General features: G+C 38.2%; 3 protein-coding genes across 6 annotated transcripts in view; 2 read left to right on the forward strand and 1 right to left on the reverse strand.

The window, feature by feature from the left end:
* Positions 1-19,627, forward strand: part of LOC118735645 (steroid receptor seven-up, isoforms B/C) — a 63,654-nt gene extending 44,027 nt beyond the window's left edge. Inside the window, exons 3-5 of one of the 2 annotated variants that reach the window (XM_036465513.1) lie at positions 4,673-5,224; positions 19,058-19,215; positions 19,485-19,627. In XM_036465513.1, coding sequence (XP_036321406.1) covers positions 4,673-5,224; positions 19,058-19,215; positions 19,485-19,601 — 827 coding nt within the window. In that variant the 3' untranslated portion in view covers positions 19,602-19,627. Of the gene's footprint in view, positions 1-4,672; positions 5,339-5,413; positions 6,473-19,057; positions 19,216-19,484 lie in introns of those variants that run through there. The other variant, XM_036465523.1, reaches the window with a different exon arrangement.
* LOC118735650 (FAM172 family protein homolog CG10038) overlaps positions 12-23,482 on the reverse strand; it is a 162,438-nt gene continuing 138,967 nt past the window's right edge. For all 3 annotated transcript variants that reach the window (XR_004992624.1, XR_004992623.1, XM_036465553.1), the window contains one exon: positions 12-150. The gene's annotated coding sequence lies outside the window, so the exon portion shown is untranslated. The remainder of the gene's footprint in view (positions 151-23,482) is intronic.
* On the forward strand, positions 19,945-20,755 carry LOC118735706 (ell-associated factor Eaf-like). Its single transcript, XM_036465629.1, has one exon. It carries the CDS (start codon positions 19,965-19,967, stop codon positions 20,694-20,696), a length of 732 nt encoding a protein of 243 aa, XP_036321522.1. The 5' UTR covers positions 19,945-19,964; the 3' UTR covers positions 20,697-20,755.

Genomic DNA, 23,482 nt, shown 5'->3' on the forward strand with positions numbered 1-23,482 from the left:
TTTTCACTTACCTTGCATATGTATGTAAGAACGAGTGCCTTTATTGCTTTAATCTTCTTTGGATTTCCTAATCTTCCCACAGACACCTCGGGCACCATTGTTCTCCGCTTTATTTATTTCCTCGCATTTCTGCCCATTTTTCGCCGATTTCTACAAATGATAATAGTCCGCATATTACTTCACTTGAATTGTGGGTGCGTATAAAGTTTATAAATGCATTCATTCTGCATACGTGTGTGAACACTTACTTATGTACGTATGAATGTATGTATATGTGTGTGCACATTAGAGTAGAACTTATTTGGAAATTTGTTAAAATTCTTGGTATTACCCTCTAGAAATATACGAAAAGACGATTAGACGAATATAAAAACTTCAGAAGTGGCTTACATCCCGCGAAATCTGGAAAAATTGTAATTTCTTATTCACAGGTAATAATGCCAATTGACTTTATTTCCCAACAGTATGCGAAATAGTGCCAATTGACCTTATTTCCGTTGACTTTGTTACCTGTCACATAGTAGAACCAGAAATTTTAATTAAAAAATTTGTTTATTGTATCCTAGCGGAAGAAAATGAGCAGTTTTTGTGGCATATTCTAGACTGACTCTTTTGCAGATATGAGGTTAACGCAAAAACGGGGCGATATGTAACCGCGTCTGAGAAAAGGATGATACAGATCAAAAATCGAAATTCGTATAATGATAAACTCATAGTTTGAGGTTTTAAAGAAATTGCAATTGTTTAAACAAATCAAACTTTTTTCTATGGATTTCTTTTTTATTGAAAATATACTATATAGACCAATTTAAGCCAAAAATCACTCTGGTTATTTTTGTTTAGACTCAAAAATATAGATATTATATAGAAACTTTAAACGCTTTTTTCTCGGAAAGGTGATTTTAATCGATATCGCCCTTTTTTCAGACGTATCTAATCAAATATATGTACGTGCATTTCAATGTTTTAGCTTTCCAAAGAGCATAAAATCATAAAAATCGCTCCCGCCTAATAAATTATAAAAAAAAAATTGCCACACATTCATACACATATACAAAGTTGCTATAAGCGTTACTTTGCGCTATTTCCCGGGGCAAAATAGGCGAGGAAACATAAAATGTTGTTACACAAGTAATTTTTAGTACAAAAAAAAACGACTTCAACTTTCATATAAAAATATATACATATATATATATCTCATGATCCACTGATCGGATCTTAACCAGATTAGTATGGGACCACCTCTGAGACACTACCTTTCCGATGCAAATTATCGAAATCGGTTGACGTGGTCTAAAGTTGTGCGGCAACATACATAAAAAAAAATCCGACGAACTGATAACCTCCTCCTTTTATAGGACTCCTATTCCCGCGTACGTAGTAGTATGTATGTATGAATGGATTTAAAAAGGCCGATAAAGGTGATCTCGGGAACTCCAGCCCTCGAACATAAGAATGGTGGAGTTGTGCCTGTTTCACTCATCCTCAAAGTACCTTGATGAGTCCTAGCACTTTTTATTAGCTGCTTTAACAGCTCTTAGGCACCTTTAGCTAATATTCTTTTTTTTTACCCTGAGGACCGTTTTCTGAAGTACGTTTTAAAATTTATCCGCCCTTTAAAGGCAAATGTTTTCTTCAAATTTTAGGTATTTGAAAAGCATATACATTTTAAAACCTGCTTGAGAAAACTGCACTAAATTCAACTTTAGCTACGGTGCTCAAACCGGAAATTATTACTTTGTGAGATAAATGATCGATCGGCCATCGTAGCCTGGTTCTAAATTCATCCCGAGAACTCACTCTGCTAGACTATTAACAATAGTCGGTTCTGGATATCCAAATATTGAGCCTTTAATAGTGATGCCAGATGGAGATAGACATTTTAGTTATGTACTTATATGCGAAATATTTAGACATCATTTAGGATGACAACGCTTTTGAAGAATTTCAAAAGTACTGAAGCACAAGTGTTGTCACGTCTTCAAGATTATTAAACACTGAAGCTCCAAAATATTTCAATCGTGTTTTTGATACAGTTGCACAAAGGCATTTAATGTGTTCCCATGCCTTTCCTGCGAATTTAATTTGCTGGCGTGCGCTGCCAACACCACCTATCTCTTCGTGGCAGCGATACTATACACCGCATTTGTATTCTTGTTTTCTAGTCTACACATGACTTTGGAGATTTTACAGGTTTTAAACGAATTCCATAGCGATAAGCCTGCTTTTTCAGTCTCTGGCATATTTCGTGTTATAGATTTTTTAGAGGTTTTTTAAGTGAATTCTGCTCCTGACAATCTCAACTACAGTTTCGCTACCGGGAAGTCAATAAATATGCAGTGGCCTGTTTGCTGCTGCCTTATTTATGACCTCGCTGTTTCTGTGGGCATTTTGTGCCGTAAATTGGTATGAGCTAACAGCCTTAATCGCTTCTATCTCTGTACGTACGTATATGTTAACTTTAGAGTTATGTATTCCCAATCATTGAGTAGGCTAGCTCAGTAGCTTTTCCCACTGCGAAAACCTCCACCTGGACCATACTGCAGGGATCCGGCAGCTTAATCGGCTGACAAATATTAAGTATACTTCCGCGCCTACTTCATCTTTCATTTTTGAACCATCTGTGAAGAAGTTAAATGTCTTCCGGATAGGTTTTATGCCTCTACGCCATCCGATAGTAAAGGCTGATTTTCACCATGTCAAATTCAGTGGCATTTGCCGTGAAATAAGTGAAAAGACATTGTCAAATGGGACTAAAAAGCTGTTTGTCGACTGATTTGGATCAGGATAGGTCTTTAGTCGTGTACATGCGCTGCTAAATCAGTTTTTGGCCCATAATATCATCGGTAAAGGTATGGATAAGGAAGATAAAGTTGTGTCAAAATATGTTGCCAAATTTTGGCGTCAAAATATGACATAGTGAAAACTAGTCTTTACCTGAAACCCCGTATACTAGTTATATCAAGGTGCCATGTAGTCTGCCCTTTGACTATTGAGCATCGGCCTGTGTTTCTTTGCTTGAACTCCCCTGCTGCAATCACACGCCCGCGTACTTAGCCGTAAGGCTTTTTGCCGCAAGATCGATAGGTGGTACATACATTGAGGATATTTTCTAGTGCAGCCGTTGGAATTGTTTTCAGTGCTTCTGCTGTACACAATAATGAGAGATGTTAAACACAATCCATTGGTTTCAGATAAATTTCATAGCCTCTAGACTCAGGATCACCATGTAAGTGACCTTCTGAATGATGTCCTGAAAAATTCCACCTATCAAATGGACTTAAATGGATTAAGAAATTTACTTTGAGATACCAAGAAGCATTCGAATACAGATGCAATACAAAACAAGGAAAAGGAAATGAAGTTACTAGCAGCCGTAGAAATATCTTGCGTCCGTTGAATATTTTTCGGCAAGCCATGAATGCAAAAGAAGATTAATGAAAAATAACTGCTGTTTAGATAAGTAATATTGAAGAGTTAATTTTTATAAATGAAGATTATTCACCGTTTGCTACACAGCAGAAGGAAGAAAGTTAGAGCTCCAAATACCCGCTGACGTAAATACAACAAACCTACGTGCACACATGGACATGTCAACTGACTTTATGCAAAAAGTTTCCATGAAGGTTTCACGTGTTTCGATGATTACTTGCGATTTCTTGTGCGACCTCGACCGCCGCGCCCAGCACTGCGCCCAGCACTGCGCCCATCAAAGTTGCCATGTGCATGGAAACAAACACTGCCACGACGTGAGTGTGTGTGTGCGTGCATATTATCGTTTGTAAATTGTGAATTTTAATTAAAAGTAAATTCACTCAGCACTCAAAATAGCAATGCAAATTTGTGTTGTAAATTTACTTGGCGAATGTGTTGAAAATATATTTTACAAAATTTACATACAAGCACTCAGACGACTGTCGACTCAAACGCTGGCACGCTGGCACGTTGCTTAACTGCGTAAGCAAACGTATCCGAAGGGTTGCTTCTTAACCTCATCGCCGCCTCTCCCCACTCGGGTTCGCATGCACGCCGAGCCGAGTGCTCTAACGTCTTTTACGTTTTCAAAACTTTCAAGGTATTATGCTTAATGACGCAGCGTCTGTCTGCACTCTACTCTAGAAAAGTATCTCTGCCAAGCAAACACCACTCTGCCTAACAAGGAGGGTGACAATCTGCCACTTCCCTTGGTTTCGCTCTTGTTCTTGCCAAATCTTAGAAATCGTATCTTTTGTCTGGCCGTTTCCTCGGCATCGCTCTGCCACCGCTGTCGGCTTGCCCAAGCTTCGCAGAACAATGGCTCAGATTGAGGTTGCTGATACCTCTTTGTCTCGGCTGCTAGTTTAGGGGTTTCTGTTTTGTAAACGTCTCAGCATTGTCGTCGCTAGCGCATATGCCCGCGCCCGAAAACATGACACACTCTGAATGCGTATCTACTGCGTTATCTGGCAGCCGCATTGTTCAGCGTGTGATGTCGTGGTCAAAATAATAGTTTTGTTGTAATTGTTCGTATTTGAAAATTTGAAAATTAGATATTTAAATAAGGTATTAGGTTACCAGCTGTGCCGCAGGCAGTTGTCTGTCTACCTTTTACTATATTTCACCTAGTTCTAGCTCCCCGCCTTTACGCTCAAATTAATGATTTTTATCTTTCTCTCTTCTTCTCTCTTTTCAGCTGTTCAGCGCGGTCGTGTGCCACCCACTCAACCTGGTTTGGCCGGCATGCACGGTCAGTACCAGCTCGCGAATGGCGACCCCATGGCCGTCGCCGGCTTCAACGGTCACTCCTATCTCAGTTCCTACATTTCGCTGCTCCTGCGTGCCGAACCCTACCCAACGTCCCGCTACGGTCAGTGCATGCAGCCGAACAACATAATGGGTATCGACAACATCTGCGAATTGGCCGCCCGCTTGCTATTTTCTGCCGTCGAGTGGGCCAAAAATATACCGTTCTTCCCCGAACTGCAAGTGACGGATCAAGTGGCGCTGCTGCGTCTAGTCTGGTCGGAGTTATTCGTCTTGAATGCGAGCCAATGTTCGATGCCGCTGCATGTTGCGCCACTGCTGGCTGCCGCTGGCCTGCACGCCTCGCCGATGGCGGCGGATCGCGTGGTTGCGTTCATGGACCACATACGTATCTTCCAGGAGCAGGTGGAAAAACTGAAGGCGCTGCACGTCGACTCAGCGGAATATTCCTGTCTCAAGGCGATCGTGCTCTTCACCACCGGTAAGTTGCTGGACATCCTCTATAAGGATGTGCCGGCGCTGCTAACCAAAGTTTCAGCTCAAGTGTGTGCGTTGGCCTCCTCGGCCAGCACTCACACCAGCGCGAATTCGGATAGTTCGACGATGACGACAGGGACGACCGCCGGCTCGGTGGCGAATATTGGCAGCTCAGAGCTACTGCACGAGCAAGTGCTGTTGGTGGTGCGCGACCATCTCGACGATCTAAATCGTGTCGAATCAGAGTCGCAGCAACACGCTTCGGCGGCCGCTTTCCACCTGGCCGCCTTCATGAAGAGTGTTGCTGGTGTGGAAGCGGCCACCCAAAATGCCTTCCTCGCCTCCGAGCATGCGGCGCATACGCCCTCGGCAGCAACGACGACCCCATCTTCAGATCAAAACTCCGGAAACACGGGAGCCACCGAACACTGTCAAGTCAGTGATGATCACAAGCCAACATCTCAGCAACTGGCCACCAGTTCAGCGAACGGTCTAGTGCACTCGGCGACCAGTGCTTTCAGCTCATGTGCGCCCAGTCACAAGACCGCCGCACACCTGACCAGCACTGACGATTTGTTGGCTGCGCTATATGCCAGCGCCAGCGCGGCGCCAACCACCTCCACTACAACCACGTCTACTTCGAATTCAAGTCACAATAATAGTAGTGGTCTGGGCGCTTCCATAAATACTCAATCGCAAATCGGTTCGTCTCTGTTTAACAGCCTAACCGCTTCGCCATTGAGTAATAGCGCAAACCAAACCACTGCCACCGCCGCTGCTGCCTCTTCAGGTACCGCAGGTAGTAATCATGGCGGAACATATCAATCGCCGCATCTTACCTCCGCGCAACAACAATACAATTCACATTCGCAGTCGCAGGCGGCGCAAGATCAGCAACAGGCCGCGGCAGCAGCCGCCGCCACAGCAGCCATGTTCTATCAGACACCGCCGCGCTCTGCCTTCGGTTCGGCCTTTGATATGTTCCACCATAGCACACCGTTCGGTGTGAGTAGTGGCGCTTCGTTCGGTAGTCCCAGCTATAGATACTCGCCTTACAGCTTCGGCAGTAGGTGGCAATTGTAGTTCGAAGTAAGCACCGAGTAGAGGTGCAAACCTAGCGACTTGTTGTTGAGAGTTGGTAGAGCCAGCCGCCTTAGCCATAGGTCCACATAGATAGTGTTTAGTCTAGTCTAGTACTTCTAAGCTGTGCTCGTAGGTTTTAATACGCAGCCGCGCTTTTGTAATAAAAAACCACAAACAAAAACCTGTAATTAAATACTTAGTTTAGGAATCGAACGTTGTATTGTGTAATTGATTAGTTCAATAGCTTTTTAGACGTTGCAATCAACTAATTTAAATGGACGCAATTGAATTGATACGTATGTATGTATGTATGTACATATGTACTACTGATATGTACATATGTATGTAAAACTAGTATGTATGTACAAGTTTGTTTGTTCAAGTGTGCATTATCTATATTTACTTAAATATAACGATATGGAATAGCTACTCTTAGTGTGCCTAAAAACTCGACAAATTAGCGTATCGACTTAGTTATAGAACCCATAAGTGCTAACTAAATTATTTATTTATTCTTTTAAGTGTAAGTGTAATTTATTCTAAATACTTAGTAGTTGGGTACAAAGTTGAACATTGAAATAAGAAGGAGGAAGAAAATATAAAGGAAAATTGAAAAAATATACGCATTGTTGCTTGAAAAATTAAATCATTTGAATTTTGTATTTTGCATTTGCTAAATCAGAATGATCTTCTTCAAAAAAAAAAAACACTTTAAATTTTTTTAAAGCTTGCGCTTTTTTAATTATTAATTTTAATGAAGAATTTGGGGGCATCTCGAATAATTTCTTGTGCCATAACCGTTCTTAACTTTGTTAAAGCAATAAAACTCTTTTGGTGCTTATCATGTCTGCGAAAGCTATGCAGGCGCTAGACGGAGCCCCTTCTCAGCCGGAAAGTTGTAACATGGTTTTTTTCAGAAGCGCTTACAGCTTTTATACTTACATTCTACATAATTACATAATTGCGTTTGGATTTCAAAGTAGAAATGTAGAAATTATTGCAGTAATAACAACACTAACACCCATTGAGAACATTAGCTCAGTACTTCCCAAGTAGTCTATTAACAGATTTGCTTAGTTTTCATTATTATCGGTAAGAACATAACAATTATTCATTTGCTAAAAGCTTTTTTCGTATTTAATCTACTAATGTACATTTGTACAGAGGTATTTATGTATGTGCGAATGTAGTTGTCGTTTTTCGCTTCGGTTAGTTTCATCAACTCAACAATTTTAATTTTTTTACTAATATATTTTCTTTTTTTCATGACCACGAAATTCATTTAATATGACCCCAACACCCATGCACCCACACACAAACATATGCACTCTCACACTCACAACTAACAGCAGGATTCTATTGGTCTCAGATAGCACTGAACTACAAACTAACCGCATCATTTCAAAGGCCCGGTGATGGCAGAGAAGCAGCTATTGGACCGACAGTGGACAGGCACATTTCATTTTATATTTTCTTATTTCTATAACCCTTTAAAGGAAATTATTCTTTATTTTAAGAGAAATTTCATTTTAAAAAATTATGATTTTTTAATAAAAATGTGCACTTATATTTTTATGGAAATATTTTACATTTTAATTTTATTACTTTAAGTTACGATTAAGTGTAAAATATTATTTTATAACCTTAATTTTTATTACGATATATTCTATGAGAAATTATAGCCGTTGATATATACACACACATATATGTATGAGCCATTCTTTTTTAAGTCGGACGGATTTCGTAAAAAAAAATTATATCATGTCTTTGATTCGCTTCAATTTTTTTTTATGAGTTCATATATGTATTAAATTATCTAACCCGTATTCGAGGAAATTTTTTAAAGTTTTTTTCTTCGGAGGTAGATCTGCCGAAGTCCGCAATAAAATTTACGTTTTGTTAACTTTAGTCCCACAATCGCCACGCCCATTTCTAGGGGTTTGTCGCCTTAAAGAAAAATCTTGCCATATAAATAATATTTCTGGATAAGTATTGAAATTTTAATTTTTGCAAAACCCCGATTTTTAACACTTTGCCAAAAATATCCCATCATAATGCTGAATTTCCACTAGGCATTAAAATGACAAAAAATTTATGCCATGTGGAAATGAACTTAATTACTATTTTTTAATGTAATGACACGATTATTTTTTAATGCCCCACTTTGTCATTTGTAATTTTTGCCATTTAATGCCAAGTGGAAATTCAACATAAGTTTTCGAAAACAAATTACAAAAAATTGTTGACTCTCACAAAATAAACCATGTCGACATAAAAAAATATTCAAAAAATAGTTCTTGAAAAACGCCCATTTTATTGAACCATGTTTTTTATAGAGAACTAAACAAGGATTACGTTGGTGTAATTTTAAATCCCTAATTTACTGGTCTTCACTATGTAAATTAACTTCAAAAAGTTCAACTGTTAAGCCGTTTTCTTTAGCTTTAAAACTGCGTTAAGATGAAGGCTCTACGATGATCAGAACCCTAGTTTTGAACGAGTTGAAGAAGTGCATGATTAGTCAGAATCACGAAAAATTCAAACTTTGACAGATCATATCTCTGAAGAAAAAAAATTAAAAAAAAAATTCCTCGAATACGGGCTAGCTTATTTCACGTATAAATACGTTGACCAACCGTCCTGTATTATATGGGACAGTCCTATTTTTTGACCCATTGTCCTGGTAATTTATTTATTTTATACGGGACGCCAAATGTTCTGTACTATTTTTAATGTCCTGTATTTGTCTCGTATTCGATGTTTCACCGTCTTAAAAGCTCATTAAAATGGCATGCCTATGAACGAGTTTTAAGTGTATGTATTTTTATTTATCAACGGCTATAATTTCTTATGTATATGTTCAAGTATATGTATTAGGATATTTTAAATTGAATTTTTACAAAATGATGTAGGATAGCATGGGTTGTGAAAGCTCGACATAAAAACCGTGACCTTATGAATCTCATTATAGAAACGCTTTTTTTTTATTTAAATTACGGATACCGACGCTTTGAAATATGTATTAGAAAATATAGCAACATTGTATATCTTTGTCCAGGTTTCTCTGTACTGCTTTGTAGAAAGATTAGATTTAAATTGCCCCAAGACAATTCTTGATTCTTGTTACTATCCTTAATAAAAGGCTAAATGGAAAGTTTACACTATTTAACATTGGTCACACACACACATTCTATGCAGAGGGTATCTGCAATTTTCAAAAAAACTACTTTGTGATGTTAGAACCCATCTGGGGCTTACCTGTCATCACTGATGTTAATTCTGACTTTGCGATTTAATGGCAAATTATTCTGTCAAGCGTCATACAAGGTCAGCATTAATATCACCGATCAGAGTTAAGTCTTAGGTGGATTTTTATATCGGAATCTAATTTTTGCGAAAGGTGCAGAACGTGGGTAAATCAGTAAGCCCTCGATATGTACATATGTATGTATTTTCCTCTGAGCAAATGATAGAAAAATATTTACTGGACATTTTTTGAAAAACAAGTTTCTCATAATTTTTTGGATATTCTGCCAAATGCCATATTTTGAGTTAATGCACCTTTGAAGAATGGGTGTGATATAGTCGTCTTGACTTTTACGTCTTACATCTATTAAATTTCGCTCGTTTGCTGGAAGAACATCATAATTCAAAAACAATATTTCAGTTAAGTGTGCGCATATGGCTGACATAAGTTCTTTTATGTTGCGTAACAAAATTTAAATTAAACAATTTACCTTACTACATATAGATTTGTATGTATTTAGTATAACCAGAATACAACCCATCTTTGATAAAAGTGGGAAACCAATGAAAACTTTAACCAGATTTTTTTCCTTTGTATTTATTATTAATTTTTTTTAACTATTATTGACATTTGGTGAGAAGGTAAAAAATCTGGCTAGAAACGTATAGCCGTTTTTCTCGTATTTTTATTTTTTTAGTTATGATGTTCTTCCAGCAAACGATCAATATGTATCACTCCCTGTTAAACGCATAGATCAGCGGTAACTTCTCAGCCACCCTGCGACGATGCCACAAGCCGTGTGTTTGTCTATTGACAGTCGCTGGATGTGACAAAGTCCTGTCCATCGTCGAAACTCGTCTGACTCTGACCGCTGGACTGTTGGTCGGCGACGTTTATTGACGTCAAGATACCACTTTATGAACATTAATACAACACTCGTTTACGCCGCTTATTTACAAGCGCAAAAGCTGCTTACGCTCACCGTCAGCAGCAAACGATAGGAGCCAGTAACAAAAACACTGGTAACGGCAACGGCACCAGCAATGAGACAGATCAGAAAAAAAGCATCGCGAAAGCCAACCGTGCTTCGTCTCGCATCAGCATGGCCCAGCTAAATTGCAGCCAAGGTGTGTAGATTCAGAAAAGCGAGAAAAAGTGCAGCCAAACTGTGTGTGTGTAAGTAAGTGTGTAGGAAAGTATCAAAAACAGTGAAAAAATTGTTAGGAGCAATGAAAATGCTTTCGCAATTGTGTAAGCAACGTTGCACGTTGTAGATACGACCAAATATATGCATGCCAAAGCTGAGCCTGCAGAGAGTGCAGGGCTGGCAAAGGTGGGAACGAAGGAGCAGCCGTAGCTGTGAAACTGCTATTGTATTTGAATTGCTGCGATGAGTCCATAAACTTCAGGCGATCAGTCAGTCATGCACACACTCCGCCACTCCGCCACTCCGCCACTCGCACTCACATTCGCTCGCTCCTGCTCTCGCTCGCGCCCTCGCCATTCGCACACTATCGTTAAGTGGCTGTCGGTCACGTCGTTGCACGTCCAAAGCTGCGTCCGTCCAAACAACTGATCGAGTATTTGCAAGCGAGTGCCTGCGATTTCTGTGTCATGCGCAGATTCCACGCTACGACGCTGCCACGCTATAGCCACAATGCCACTCTGCCACTTGGGCACTTTTCGATTGTGGGAGACACGATCAACCGCGACAGTTGGTTAGTTGGATCGTTGGGAATGTGCATCGCAGGCATTGCAGTTGCAAGTAACCGTAACTATGTTGCTGCTGCCGTTGCTGACATGTCGCGCTGAGTCAAGCGCGCACAACCAAGTATCTACTCTGCGTCCGTCTGGCATCATCAGGTCTCCCTCGTTGGTAGTCATCTGCGATACCTTTTTTATTGCTATCAGCAATCATTTGATTTCGTTTTGTTTTCGTTCGTTTCGATTTCGATTGTTGTTCACTTGTATCTCGCTTGTCTCGGCCACACTTAGAGCGCATCGATCTAGTCTGGCTGCTTAGCTGCCTGATGCACTGACCGGCTTGTTCGGGGTCCATCTTTCTTGCAGGTGATTTTATACATTGTTTTCCCAGCTGTTCAGTCAATAGCAATTTGGTTACCGTGATCTTATGCAAGTAAACACGGAACAAGCCGAACGGCGGAGCTCTTTGGTGATTGTCATGTTCGCTTGTTATGTATCTTGTTGGGCGATGCTCTGATGCGGTAACTGTCCTTGCCTAGCAGGCAATAAAAAAAACGAATTACCCTGATCCTACAGGAGTAAAAGGAAAGTTTCGAAACGATTCGTATCTTTTAAATTGATCGTATTGCATATATTCTAGTTACTCTATAGCCAGTAGGTGGCAGTGATTCTGTTGGAGCTGAGGTTGCAACATTCTCAACTTTCTTTCTGTGATTCCAGCCTGCCACAATTATCTGAACACTTTCTGTCCTTCTCGATTCTTTTACGTGCTGCAAAGCAAATACATATCGCTACCTAATGGTGAAAAGGTGCCGCCAAGTCCACTTCTTACAAAATTTAGTTTTTGATGCAGAATGACAGATAATGAAAAACTACATCGATTTTCGTCTCTCGTGAACAATTTAAAAAAATGCACGTTGCATATTTTCACATTTTGGTAACCGCATACGTATTTTCTTTTGCCCCAATGGGTTCATTCGACCCTTCAAACTTTTCAACTACAGTAAGCCCCCCTAAGAAAATTTTTCGAACTAGAATAATTAAATGTACATAGCTTCTTATCACTTTTTCTACACTTTGTCTGGCAAGCTCCTTTAGTGTGTTGAGCTCAACCAGTGAAATTAGAATACATATTTCGCAAGTTTGAAATTTCTACTTAACCATCTTCTCAGGTCACTTTTAGTAATAGATCACTTCAAAACTTCGCCCACTCAGCTGGAGTAATTCATCGTTTTTCCTCCACGCGCAAAATCGTAAGCCTTCTGGTCAAAATTAAAACATCAAATAACGACCCCCATCGAAGTGGCAGCACTAAAACTTGACCTCACATTTGTCATCCCACAAGATGAAATTCGACCGTCGATGTTGTATAAATAAGCATCTAATCAAGTTATTAAACCCTTCAACACAACCATAAAGAATGGCTAAAACAAATGGAATCACCAAAAATAAAAACAAAAACAATAGCGAATAATAACGACAACAATGCCAAAATTATGCCACAACTCAGAAATCGGTAAAATTTCAATAAGTAAATGGCTTGCGGATGCTCGTATGTCTTTAACCTTTTCTACACCAGCCGACACATCCACTCGCACACACTGCGCTGTGTCAAATCGCTAGCTCAACTAGCTGGCTTCGCACTCACCTCCGTCAGCCTGTTTGCTAGCTAGCAAGCTGCTAGTTTGTTTGTCTGTCTGTCTTGCGGCCGAATCTGGTCCGTGTGCATCACCAAGTCTGTCCTCTTTTCGGGCCAACTCATTTGAGGTTGCGATGCTTGGCTTGGCTTGGCTGGCTTGGCTGGCTTTTCTTTTCTTTCACGCCGAAGAATTTACTTTTTGGCTAGTTGTTGAGATTTTGGTAAATACTAGCGCTTCCCATTGTTGTTGTCCTTGTTGCTGCTGCTAATGTTGTTATGGAGGCTGTTGCTGTTGCTGATGCTGCTGCTGCCGCTGCAACTACTTTACGGTCATTATGCATTTAAGACATGCGGTCACGATCTTTTGAGTTAGTGACTGCTTTTACCAGCGCTTCAAAGTCCCCTTCCCGACGTCAATCTGCGCGCAGCCGTGCTCGTGCACATACCAATATACAACAGCACCAGTGTTGCCAGAAAAAAGTTAACCTATAGAGCTAGACTCCTCAAGAAAAAAATATCGAGTAAAGCTAAAAAAATATTTGTGCGTCTTGATGTGATATGATATGATATGAATAATGCCATAAGTAGTTTAAAACTTTGATAAGAACTGTTATTCTGCTTGGAATTTCTTCAAACACTCTGCGTTTTAAAAAAATCTTGAAGCTAATTTATGGATTTAGTAGCTGTGTTTCGAATGAATGTGAATTCGAATGAAAATGAGCTAAAGCCTTTCTATATTAATAAGGTACAATTTACACCCTTTCTGCAAAATTGGGAAAATTATTGCAACTTTAGCGCCATTTTGAGGTTAAGCAGATCTTTTATTTTTATTGTCGCAAGTTAACAAAAAAAAAACGTTGTGCTTTCTCGCTTCTTGTCTAAATGAGAGTCAAGTTCACCCATTTCTAAGCAATTTTCACTAATCAGCTTGTTAAAATTATTCAAATATACCACACTTTACTTTTGAAATGTTTATTACTTTTATGGCTTTTGTAATATGCTTCGTTAATATGGTCCAGCGATGACTGCATAAAAAATATGGCTAATATGCATACAGTACACATGTAGATTCATACAGTGCCACACGAAGTATTCTGCATAGATTTTTTTACGATATTCAAAATATTTTTTTATGGTAATTTTTATTTTTTTTGGTAATTTTTTATAAAAACAGCTCATTCTACAACAAAAGCTATGTTGATCCTAATTTCAAACTTTGGAGAAGATTAAGGAAATTTCAGCAAATTTTCATGAAATTTTTAAACCTTACCTTAATTACATTTTTTACAAAAAATTCTATTCAGTTTTATAAAACATGCAATTTAATATAAAAATCTCATTAACTTTTTAATATTTTTTTTTTGTTGCTGACGGTGTTGAACCTTTTCTTCCCTGTAACGTTTTTTTTTTTGTATGGAAGAAAATTCTCAAAAATCTATCAGATTTTCTAGCAACTTTAATTTGCACTTTATAATACTAAAACTTAATAGGCTATAAAACTTGATTGTTTTTCGTAAAAAATCTGATTAAAAAGTTTGACATTTTGAGGAAAATTTGTTAATTTTGCTGAAATTCAAAGTTTAAATTTTGATTCACATGGTGTTTGCCGTTAAATGAGCTATAGTTTTATAAAAAATGTATAAAAAAAAAACAATTTCGAAATTTGTAAAAAAATCGATGCGAAATACTTCTGTCAGTCACTGTATGTACACATGTACATATGCATATATGCATGTATAATGTGTTTGTGTGAATGAGTGCACAGATCTACCGTTTGTCTTTGTTGTTGCTTATTGTCAAATATTGTCGTGACTTTGGCAGTATTCTTTTTTACAAGTACCACCAAATAATTTTGTTATTTTGACTATTATCGTTTTTGTGGGGTATTTGCTGCTAAAGCTTAGCTTGTTTTCGCCAAGCATCCGCGAAAGAATTGGATGTGTTTTTTATGAATTTACAGTTGACTTGAGTTTATTGGTCGCTTGACCGCGCCGCCTAACGACGACCAGACGGTCGCCCGATTGCCCGAGCGACCAGACGTCCATAAGCGCCATAAGGTATCCTTGGTACGGACCACGCTGCCACAGTTAATAGAAAGTCAATTGACAATTATTTTATGTGAAGTGATTTGATTACCTATGTTCGGCTGGCTTCAAGCGCTCCGACGGCTGTGTTCGTGGTTAATTTGCAATTAAATGGTTAAATGTTTTAAGCTGCTGGCGACAAGTCGTTGCCGCACTCGACAAGCAGAGCAGGAGTCTGCGATTGTTTGTTATGCAAAAAAAGTTCGCTGCTGCAAAATGTAGAATGCTGGAATGTTGGAAAGCGATGAGTCATTCGCTGAAAATTGCTTCAAAGTAAACATTCGAAGTTTGTTTGCATTTTTCTGGGCTAAATGATTGCAAAGTACATAATGGAAGTTCGGCCTTTACATTGAATTTTCAATTTGTTGTTAAACACGCTTCTTTGGCTTAGTAATTTTTAGCCAGAAAAAGAGGAATCATCAATCGAAATCCATAAAACAGGACTAGAACCGGAGATAACGCAAGGATGAATGTTAGGTGTTTGACTATAATTTGCTGTATCTAACTGTTCTTAAGCTGTGCCGCTTGCACCTCTACTTCTCTTCCTAAGAGGACGCCCATTTGTAGGTACGACATTAATAACCAGAGAGTAAAAAAACAACTCTCTTACACAGAGTGAGCGAGCGCCTTGCATAGGATACTCAGATACATACATATGTACATTCGTTTGTGACTGCAGCGAGGCAGTCTATTAGCCAACTAGTGACATCATAAGAGCTGCATCGTAAACTATAAAACCGCTTATTGTTGCCACACGTCGGCGCACTTTGCATTAGCAATCGAACTATCAATTAACGTCACTGAATTGACCATAAACGTGTGTAGATAATATCCAGCATAGCTAAATGGCTGAGAGCTTAGCGGCACTACAGTTGGCTGCCTCAATGCTAACAACTCTCAGCTCAATGTCCACACTTATGAGGCTAGAATCTACGCAAATTTAAGTCAAATTCAAAACGACAGCAGATGGATTTGAGGATGGCCCGATAAAATGCGGCAACGGTTTTTGAGGATGATGTTTAGTACGAGTAAAAAAGCTGATTGTAAAGTTAAGATACATACGTCTTCATTTTTTCGAATACGCAATTACAATTACAATCACAAAAACTTCCAGTTATTGTTTTAGTTGCGAATTTCAGCTTCAAAAAAATCTAATTAAAACATGAATAGAAATACGTACAAACCTATCTATATGCGTAGTAAATAAAAACAATTTGCAAACAGAATATAATTTTAGCAAACAACTCAGTAGGGCCATAAGAAAAATCAGCCTAGTCTCGGCCTAACGTCTAAGACACGAGCTACATACGCCAATGTCGCCAGCGAGTTAATTTAATTAAAATTTACATAATAAATATTTATTGGTCATAGCATGCGTAAGAAGCACAATTGATTTTCTATACATACATATGTACATTCATACATACTATACGCATCCATCTGCATTTAAAAAAAAACACTAGCGCTCGCATGAAATCGCAACTCGCGAACAAAGAATTTGTTTTAAAAAAGATCTAATTGTAGGCGAAGACTTAAAATCCTCCTACCTCACCTGCCGCCCCCAACCCTAACAATCGGCCCAACGTGGCGTATACGCACCCAATCACGAGTATCAATCCAGCTCGACCGTTAATTAGTAAAGCTCGTCGTCGTATGTACTATGTTAGATATGTATGTTTGGCGATGGAATATGTAAAGTTATGTATTGTATGTATGTACTGGTGTTTTGTAGTTTGCGTTTTGTTGCTTATTGGCGATTGGTGTTATGAAGTAATAGGAAAAAAAATAACTATACAAAAACAAAAACACATTAATTAAATACTTGTTAAATGTTGAATGCTGTATGTTGATTGTTGTTGATTGCTGAGTATGTCAATTACCGACGAGTACGACCACGGCTAACATGACGATGACGACGCGACTGTCGCTGTCCATGTTCGAAAACTTTTGATAAATATATACATATATGTACATTAGGGCGGGCCAATTTTTTTTTCTTTGGAGTTTGCCAAATTGCGAAAAAAATTACGAAGAAAATGGCAAAATTTTCTCTGTTGTGCCCTGCGGTGGAAGTTATAAGAAAAAAATAAAATGGATTCTTCATACCAAAAAACCCCTTATGGCATGTTTCTTTTTTAATTTAAGCACTTTTTTACGACACTACAGCAAAATGTTAAGAAACCTATTTTCACAATTTGGCAAACTCCAAATTGTTTTCAGACCCAGGGCTTCTTCGGCAAATTTTCCTAGAATTACACGTAGAAGCCGTCTGTGCTATACGCGCATAGTAGAAAAAATATCCCATACAAATTGACCCGCCCTAATGGACACACATACACAGTATATATATAAAATATGTATGCTTATGGCTGAGTGTGCGTAATATTTAGTATGTAACTTTGTAGTTTGTTCTTATGCATTCGAAAATTGTTATACCTCCACCATGGCAGGCATTCAAGGTCGTCCAACTGTTATTATCTTTAGGAATTTTAGCGATCATTGCAGGCAGTTTATATGTACCAATGAATTAAACAATTGTTGCTTAGTTTTGCCGCATCTTAATTTGTACGCCAGTTTTTAGCCATGTCAATCGAGCTGTGAATCTTCAAGAATTTGTTAAAATTTCAGCGGCGCAGAGAAGAGAACGCACTAAGGTGCTAAAGTGTATAAGTACGCATTTTTTCAACAAATTAAATACTTATATGTACCTATATTTATTTGATTACTAGTTATTGAAGGTTTGTCGAATATCAAAAGTAAATACAAATGCAAATGTATGTATGTAAAAGCTTAAACAGACGGCAGCGTTAATCCGGGTTGACTCGGACTTAATTCGGATGAACTGCAGTTAATTCCCGAGTTTATACGGATCAACGCTGCCGTCTGTTTATGCTTTAAGCCTGGTATGCTGAAAAGGAAAAAGTGTTTAAGTCTTCTTATGTCCATTTTCAGAGGAGTTTCTGATAGTAAAGTAAACACATTTTTGTAAATTTATATTGACGGTATTCACAAGTTATCGTACGTCGTAATGTCTTAATGTAGTGAAATGTTCCAACGTAAAATAACGGTTAAAATGATTTTAGCGGATTTTTTTAGCGGATATAAAATATATACATAATTAGCACTTATTATACCCTACGAACCCCTTTAAAACCATTTTAAACGTTATTTTACATTGAAAAATCCTAAAACTTTAAGCCATTGCGACGCTTACGACATCTTGTGAATACCCTAATCGAATATAGTAAAAGTTGAGCAAATCCAATTTTTATAGAAACGTTTTTCTGCCACTGCAACTTTTTCTGTGTAAAGTTAATGAGGGCTTCAAAATCATATTAATTCAACTAAAAACTTCAAGGATTGTGTAAAAAATAAATCTGTGACTTTTATATAAATTTTCAATTTATAAAGCGCTTTAAGTTTTCTTTATTTTTTGTGAATTTAGGTGTTAATTTTGATCGGTCAAAAATAGCGTTTTTACGAGAATACCAAAAATTGCAAAAATGCAATATTTTGAGGAAATAAATATATTATCATGTTTCTTCTGTGAATTTTTTAAATTATTCTAACGTGTTTCGCAATACGCTCTTATAGCTGCGCTACTCTTAACAATACTCGTTTTAAAAAATTAAACAGGTATCAACTCCCAAGCAGCTTAACTTTAAAAAGACAGTCGTTACTTGAGCTGATCTGCTCTTTTACCAGACTGCCAGGCCATTTGCCCAATTTGGTGAATAACACTATAATGAATGTTTTGATGTTTCAAAGTATGCCTAACATAATCAATGCACAAATTTATTTATTATGGAATTTTAGAAAGTAGAGTTTAAAAGCAAACGACTTCAGCGTGTTTCGTTTAGTGGTTTAGTAGTTTTTTTTTTTTTTAAATCGACTTATGCACTTTTTCCTTTCATTGCGAAACGGTTAAATACAATTCATCAAGCAGTTTGCAAATCCGTTTTTGCTTACTTGCAACCTTTTTCTTTTAATTTCTGACAGCCTTAGATACTATTTAAAAAAATTACATAACCATTTTAGATTTCCCGCAATAATTAAGTTTCTCGTGGATTTATATTTTAGATGCGTGTGGACTGTCGGACGTCACACACATCGAATCGCTGCAGGAGAAGTCACAGTGCGCGCTCGAGGAATACTGCCGCACCCAGTATCCCAGTCAACCAACACGATTCGGAAAGTTGCTCCTGCGATTGCCCTCCCTGCGCACCGTATCCTCCCAGGTGAGCCTTTTTCAGTAATCAATTAATAGGAAATGTAAATACGATCCTGGAACTTCTACCCCAAAAGAAACCTCAATTTAAGCATTTTGAAAAAAGCATTTTTTAAGTAAAACAAAAAGGTTAGAGAGGAAGCAGTAGCTTTCCCTTTAAACATCGCTTAAGAATATCAACTTCTAACTTTATTTCGATATATTTTTGTATTTTATTGTTTTGCACTTTCCTTTACTTGTGTGTTTCTCTCTCTCTCTCTCTCTCTCCTCGCCCTGTAGGTCATCGAGCAATTGTTTTTTGTGCGTCTAGTCGGCAAAACCCCCATTGAAACGCTGATACGCGACATGCTGCTGTCCGGCAACAGTTTCTCCTGGCCTTACTTGCCATCGATGTGACACACAATGTGGCGCCAATTGACAACGACTTGATCATCCGCTGCTGCAGCCGCCGCCGCCGCCGCAGCAGCAGCTGCTGCCGCAAACGCTGCTGTTAGCCACAACCACCACGACCTCCACAATAACAACCACACTGCCGCGTCGCTCAGCAACAGCAGCAACAACTACCATAGCAACAGCAACGGCTTTGTGGACGTCGGCAACGGTCACCCCGGCAGCAGTACGAGCAGCAGCAGCAGCAGCAGCTTGCTGAATTACAATAGTCACAACAACAACAACACAAGTGGCATTGGCAATGCGTCTAGCGCGTTCTCTGGCACAGGCAGCAGCGGGCAGCATTTCAACGGAGAGGTGGGCGTGGGCATGATGGGCGGCTATGGAGGCGGTTTCTTCGGCCCAGCTGGCGCGGGTGTAGCAGGAGGCAGTGCAACCTCCGTGGGCAGCGACTACAGCAGCAGCAGCACCGCCAATTGCTTCTACGCAGCTAGCGCCGCATCACAGGCGGCGCCGCCGACGACAAGTGTCGTAAATCCAACTACAATGCTGTCCAACTATTGTGACGCAGCTATGATGATGGCCGCGGCGGCCGTGAATGCCAATCAATGCCTGCAACAGCATCACCGAATGATGCTCGCCAGCAGCAACAGCAGCAGCCAGAACGAGGCGAGCGAGCACAACATTCCCGACTGCAGCGACGACATGGACATGGACGAGACGACCGACACCAATGTGGAAGCAGGTGCGGCAGCTCCAGCGCCATCCGCCTCTTCGGTCGCTTCGTCGACAACATCGGCGGCAACCACAAGCGCTTCATCATTGTCAACGTCAGCGCTGGCGCTGTCAACTGCCAATTCCCCCACGGCCAGCAGTGTAACGGCAGCCGCGGCAACTGCGGCAATCATCAGTCAACAGTACCAACAACAGCAGCAACAACGCGGCGCCCAACACTCCCATCTCGGCCACAGCCACAGCCACAGCCACAACCACAACCCCAACCACCATCTTCACCAACCGCAACAACAGCAACAGCAGCTTGCATCGCCAACAAATCTAATCGATATCAGCGAAGTTCCTCTCATTGTCGATGTCAAGTAGAAGAATGAAAGAGTAGTTTAGTTTTAATTACAGTGAAACAAAAGTAGAAAAAAACCCCCCCCAAAAAAAAAAAAACAAAAAAGTTTACGAAAAACTTGCAAAAAAAAAAATCAAGCTGAAACGAAGACATGAAATATTAGCTTAATTTTTTTCTTTTTAGAATTGTTAAAGCGCAATTTTTTAGAAATGGGAACGCTGTCGTACTTTTGTAAATATTTTTAACTAACTAATATTTATAGTAATTTATTTATTGAAGTTATAAAAATGTTTCTCTCAAACTATGAAGCTTGAAGCCAAAACTCCAAAGCTATTAGCGTAAAATATGTATGTGTATAAATCGAAAAGAAATCGAGTCCCAAAAATGTTGCTCCCTCCCTTGATTTACCAGGGCCACCAAACGAGGCTTAGAAAATTTGCAAATTTCTCCTCCTCTCTGCTGGCTTCAGGTGACATATCCTTTGCAACAAAGCAACACACAAACCGAAAAGGAGAAACAAGGAGTTTCGTTAAACGAAGCTCCGGTAACTCCGACCAAAAAAGGCATAAATCAACAATTTTCGTAGCCTTAAGAAAACGTGAAATTAAAAATAGAAAATACGAATGAATGGAATGGCACTGAATCTTACTTAATTTCAGCTTAAATTTTAGTGCTTACTTTAAGTTTTAAAACGAAGTTTTATCTCATCCATTACACAGTCCAACAAATGCAAAACTTTTTTTCTGCAACAGAATAACCGTAGAATAATTTTGGAAGAGGTCATCGATCTGACCATTTCCGCTGTACAAAGCCATAGCCCAGCAGGTCTGAGTTTTGTTTTACTTGCACTCAAAGGTTAAGGATTCATGTGAGTTTCTGCACCGGAAGTACAAAAACTCGAAGACACATAGCTCTGACGTCTTCGAGAAAAATAATCCTCATCAGAAATTAGGGGAAGTGTGCGAACAATTTGACTTCCGCTGATCTCGCGTTTAAGCAAAATGCTAGAAAAGAAAATGACACTGCGTGGAATGACGAATTATAGTTCAAATAAGATAATATCGTATACTTAATAAGTAGAATTAAAAATATATTTGTATCGCATTGGAGAGATTTTTGAAGAGTTTTTTTATTTTTCTTAATTTCTTGTGCAATCGAAAGGAGCACGAGAATTTTTGTCTTTTTATAAGCCAACCCTATTTCTTCATGATTTTTCCCCATGGCGTCATACAACTATTGTAATTATTTCACTCTTAGAAAAATAGTGCGAAAATCTTAAAAAAGGTCAACAAGATTGGATGGTGCTGCGTGGAAGTCTACACTGAGAAAAAAATCAACCAAAAATTGGTTGATATTACCAAATTCAAACTTGGAAAGAACTCAAAGTGATTTTTGTTTAATATATATTAACAATGCCTTTGTTGTTATTTTCAACAATGATTTGGTAATATTGACCACATTTTTATTCACTTTAAACATATTTTTGTTTGCCGATTTTTTCTTTTGAATAACGCTTATGTTCTGCACTTCACAAATGCTTTTCAGAGTTCGGACAAACATTATTATTATCATGTTATCATGTTGCTCCGATGCGATTGGAACGCGGACCTGCTGGAAGCCCACAAATGTATTTACCATGAAAAAATCAAACAATAATAGCTTTTTAAAGTAAACCTCTTTTTCTCATATATCAAAGCTCTAACTCTTTAAAATTTTGTAGTCACGGAAAATGATCAGCATGATGCCCTCTTTCTAAATTATGCCATGGTTATGCGCTGTTGCAAAAATGCTGTTGTACAGTGTTATTAATATTATAATTGTACGTATTAATTTGAGCTAAGAAATATTTTTGTTTATATTTCTTGAACTCTTTTTAAATTTTTATAATTTTATAGAGAAGCTTTACTGAATTGCTTTGTCTTATTTTCCCCTTCAAGTGTCTTTTATGCTCAACTGTGGCAATTTTGTGCTTTAAGTAAATATTTTTCGATTGAGTAAAATTTTAAATTTTACATTTTACCATTAAATGTTCAGAAGAAAAAAATATTTTAAAACATGCAGAATTTATTTAGCAAATTTTTTTATTTTTATTTTATGTAAGCTCAGACCAGTGCAACTTTAATTTTAAGTTGGAAAAATATATGTAGTATATTATTTTTTATTTATGTATACAAAACCAGAAAATATTTTTAAATAAAGTTTGATATTTTAAATACATATGTACATACATACATAAATGAAAAGATGTGTTTTAATTTTTCTTACAAAAGGTTTGTGGTAAATTCTTTATATTTATTTTATACGAATTAATTTCGGATTTTTTTTACATTTCTTCATTTAGTATATTAAATTGTTTGTTTAGTTAATTTTTGTAAAAAAAAAACGTTGTGCAACGAATCAGTGCTTTGCATTACCGCAAAAAAACAATGACTGGCTAAAAACATAAATATGTAAATAATAGCCGAATAGCAGTGTGTTATAAAGCAGAAGGGATAGTCCCAATGAATTTTAAACGTAGATCTGTACATAATAACGGAATCGCGAAGGGACTAGCGATAAATCACTTTTGAAAAACAAAAATTCCAAACACGTCAAAATGCTTTGTATTATATGCGTGTGTAACGGTGTATTGAAATTTGTAAAATATATTCCTGACAGACATTTAAAAAACAAAAAACCCATATAAAGCACAAGAAAGGCGATAAGCGAATGATTCCATTGAAACTTAAATACTCGGAAATAGAAAAAAAAACACAAAAAAAAATGCTTATCAAAAATGGAAAAAGCGTATGAAGAAAAGAGGCGAAGA

The sequence above is a fragment of the Rhagoletis pomonella genome, unplaced genomic scaffold, assembly GCF_013731165.1.
Source record: "Rhagoletis pomonella isolate Grant_MI unplaced genomic scaffold, Rhpom_1.0 Rhpom_scaffold_00001, whole genome shotgun sequence".
NCBI classification, from domain to species: Eukaryota; Metazoa; Arthropoda; class Insecta; order Diptera; family Tephritidae; genus Rhagoletis; species Rhagoletis pomonella.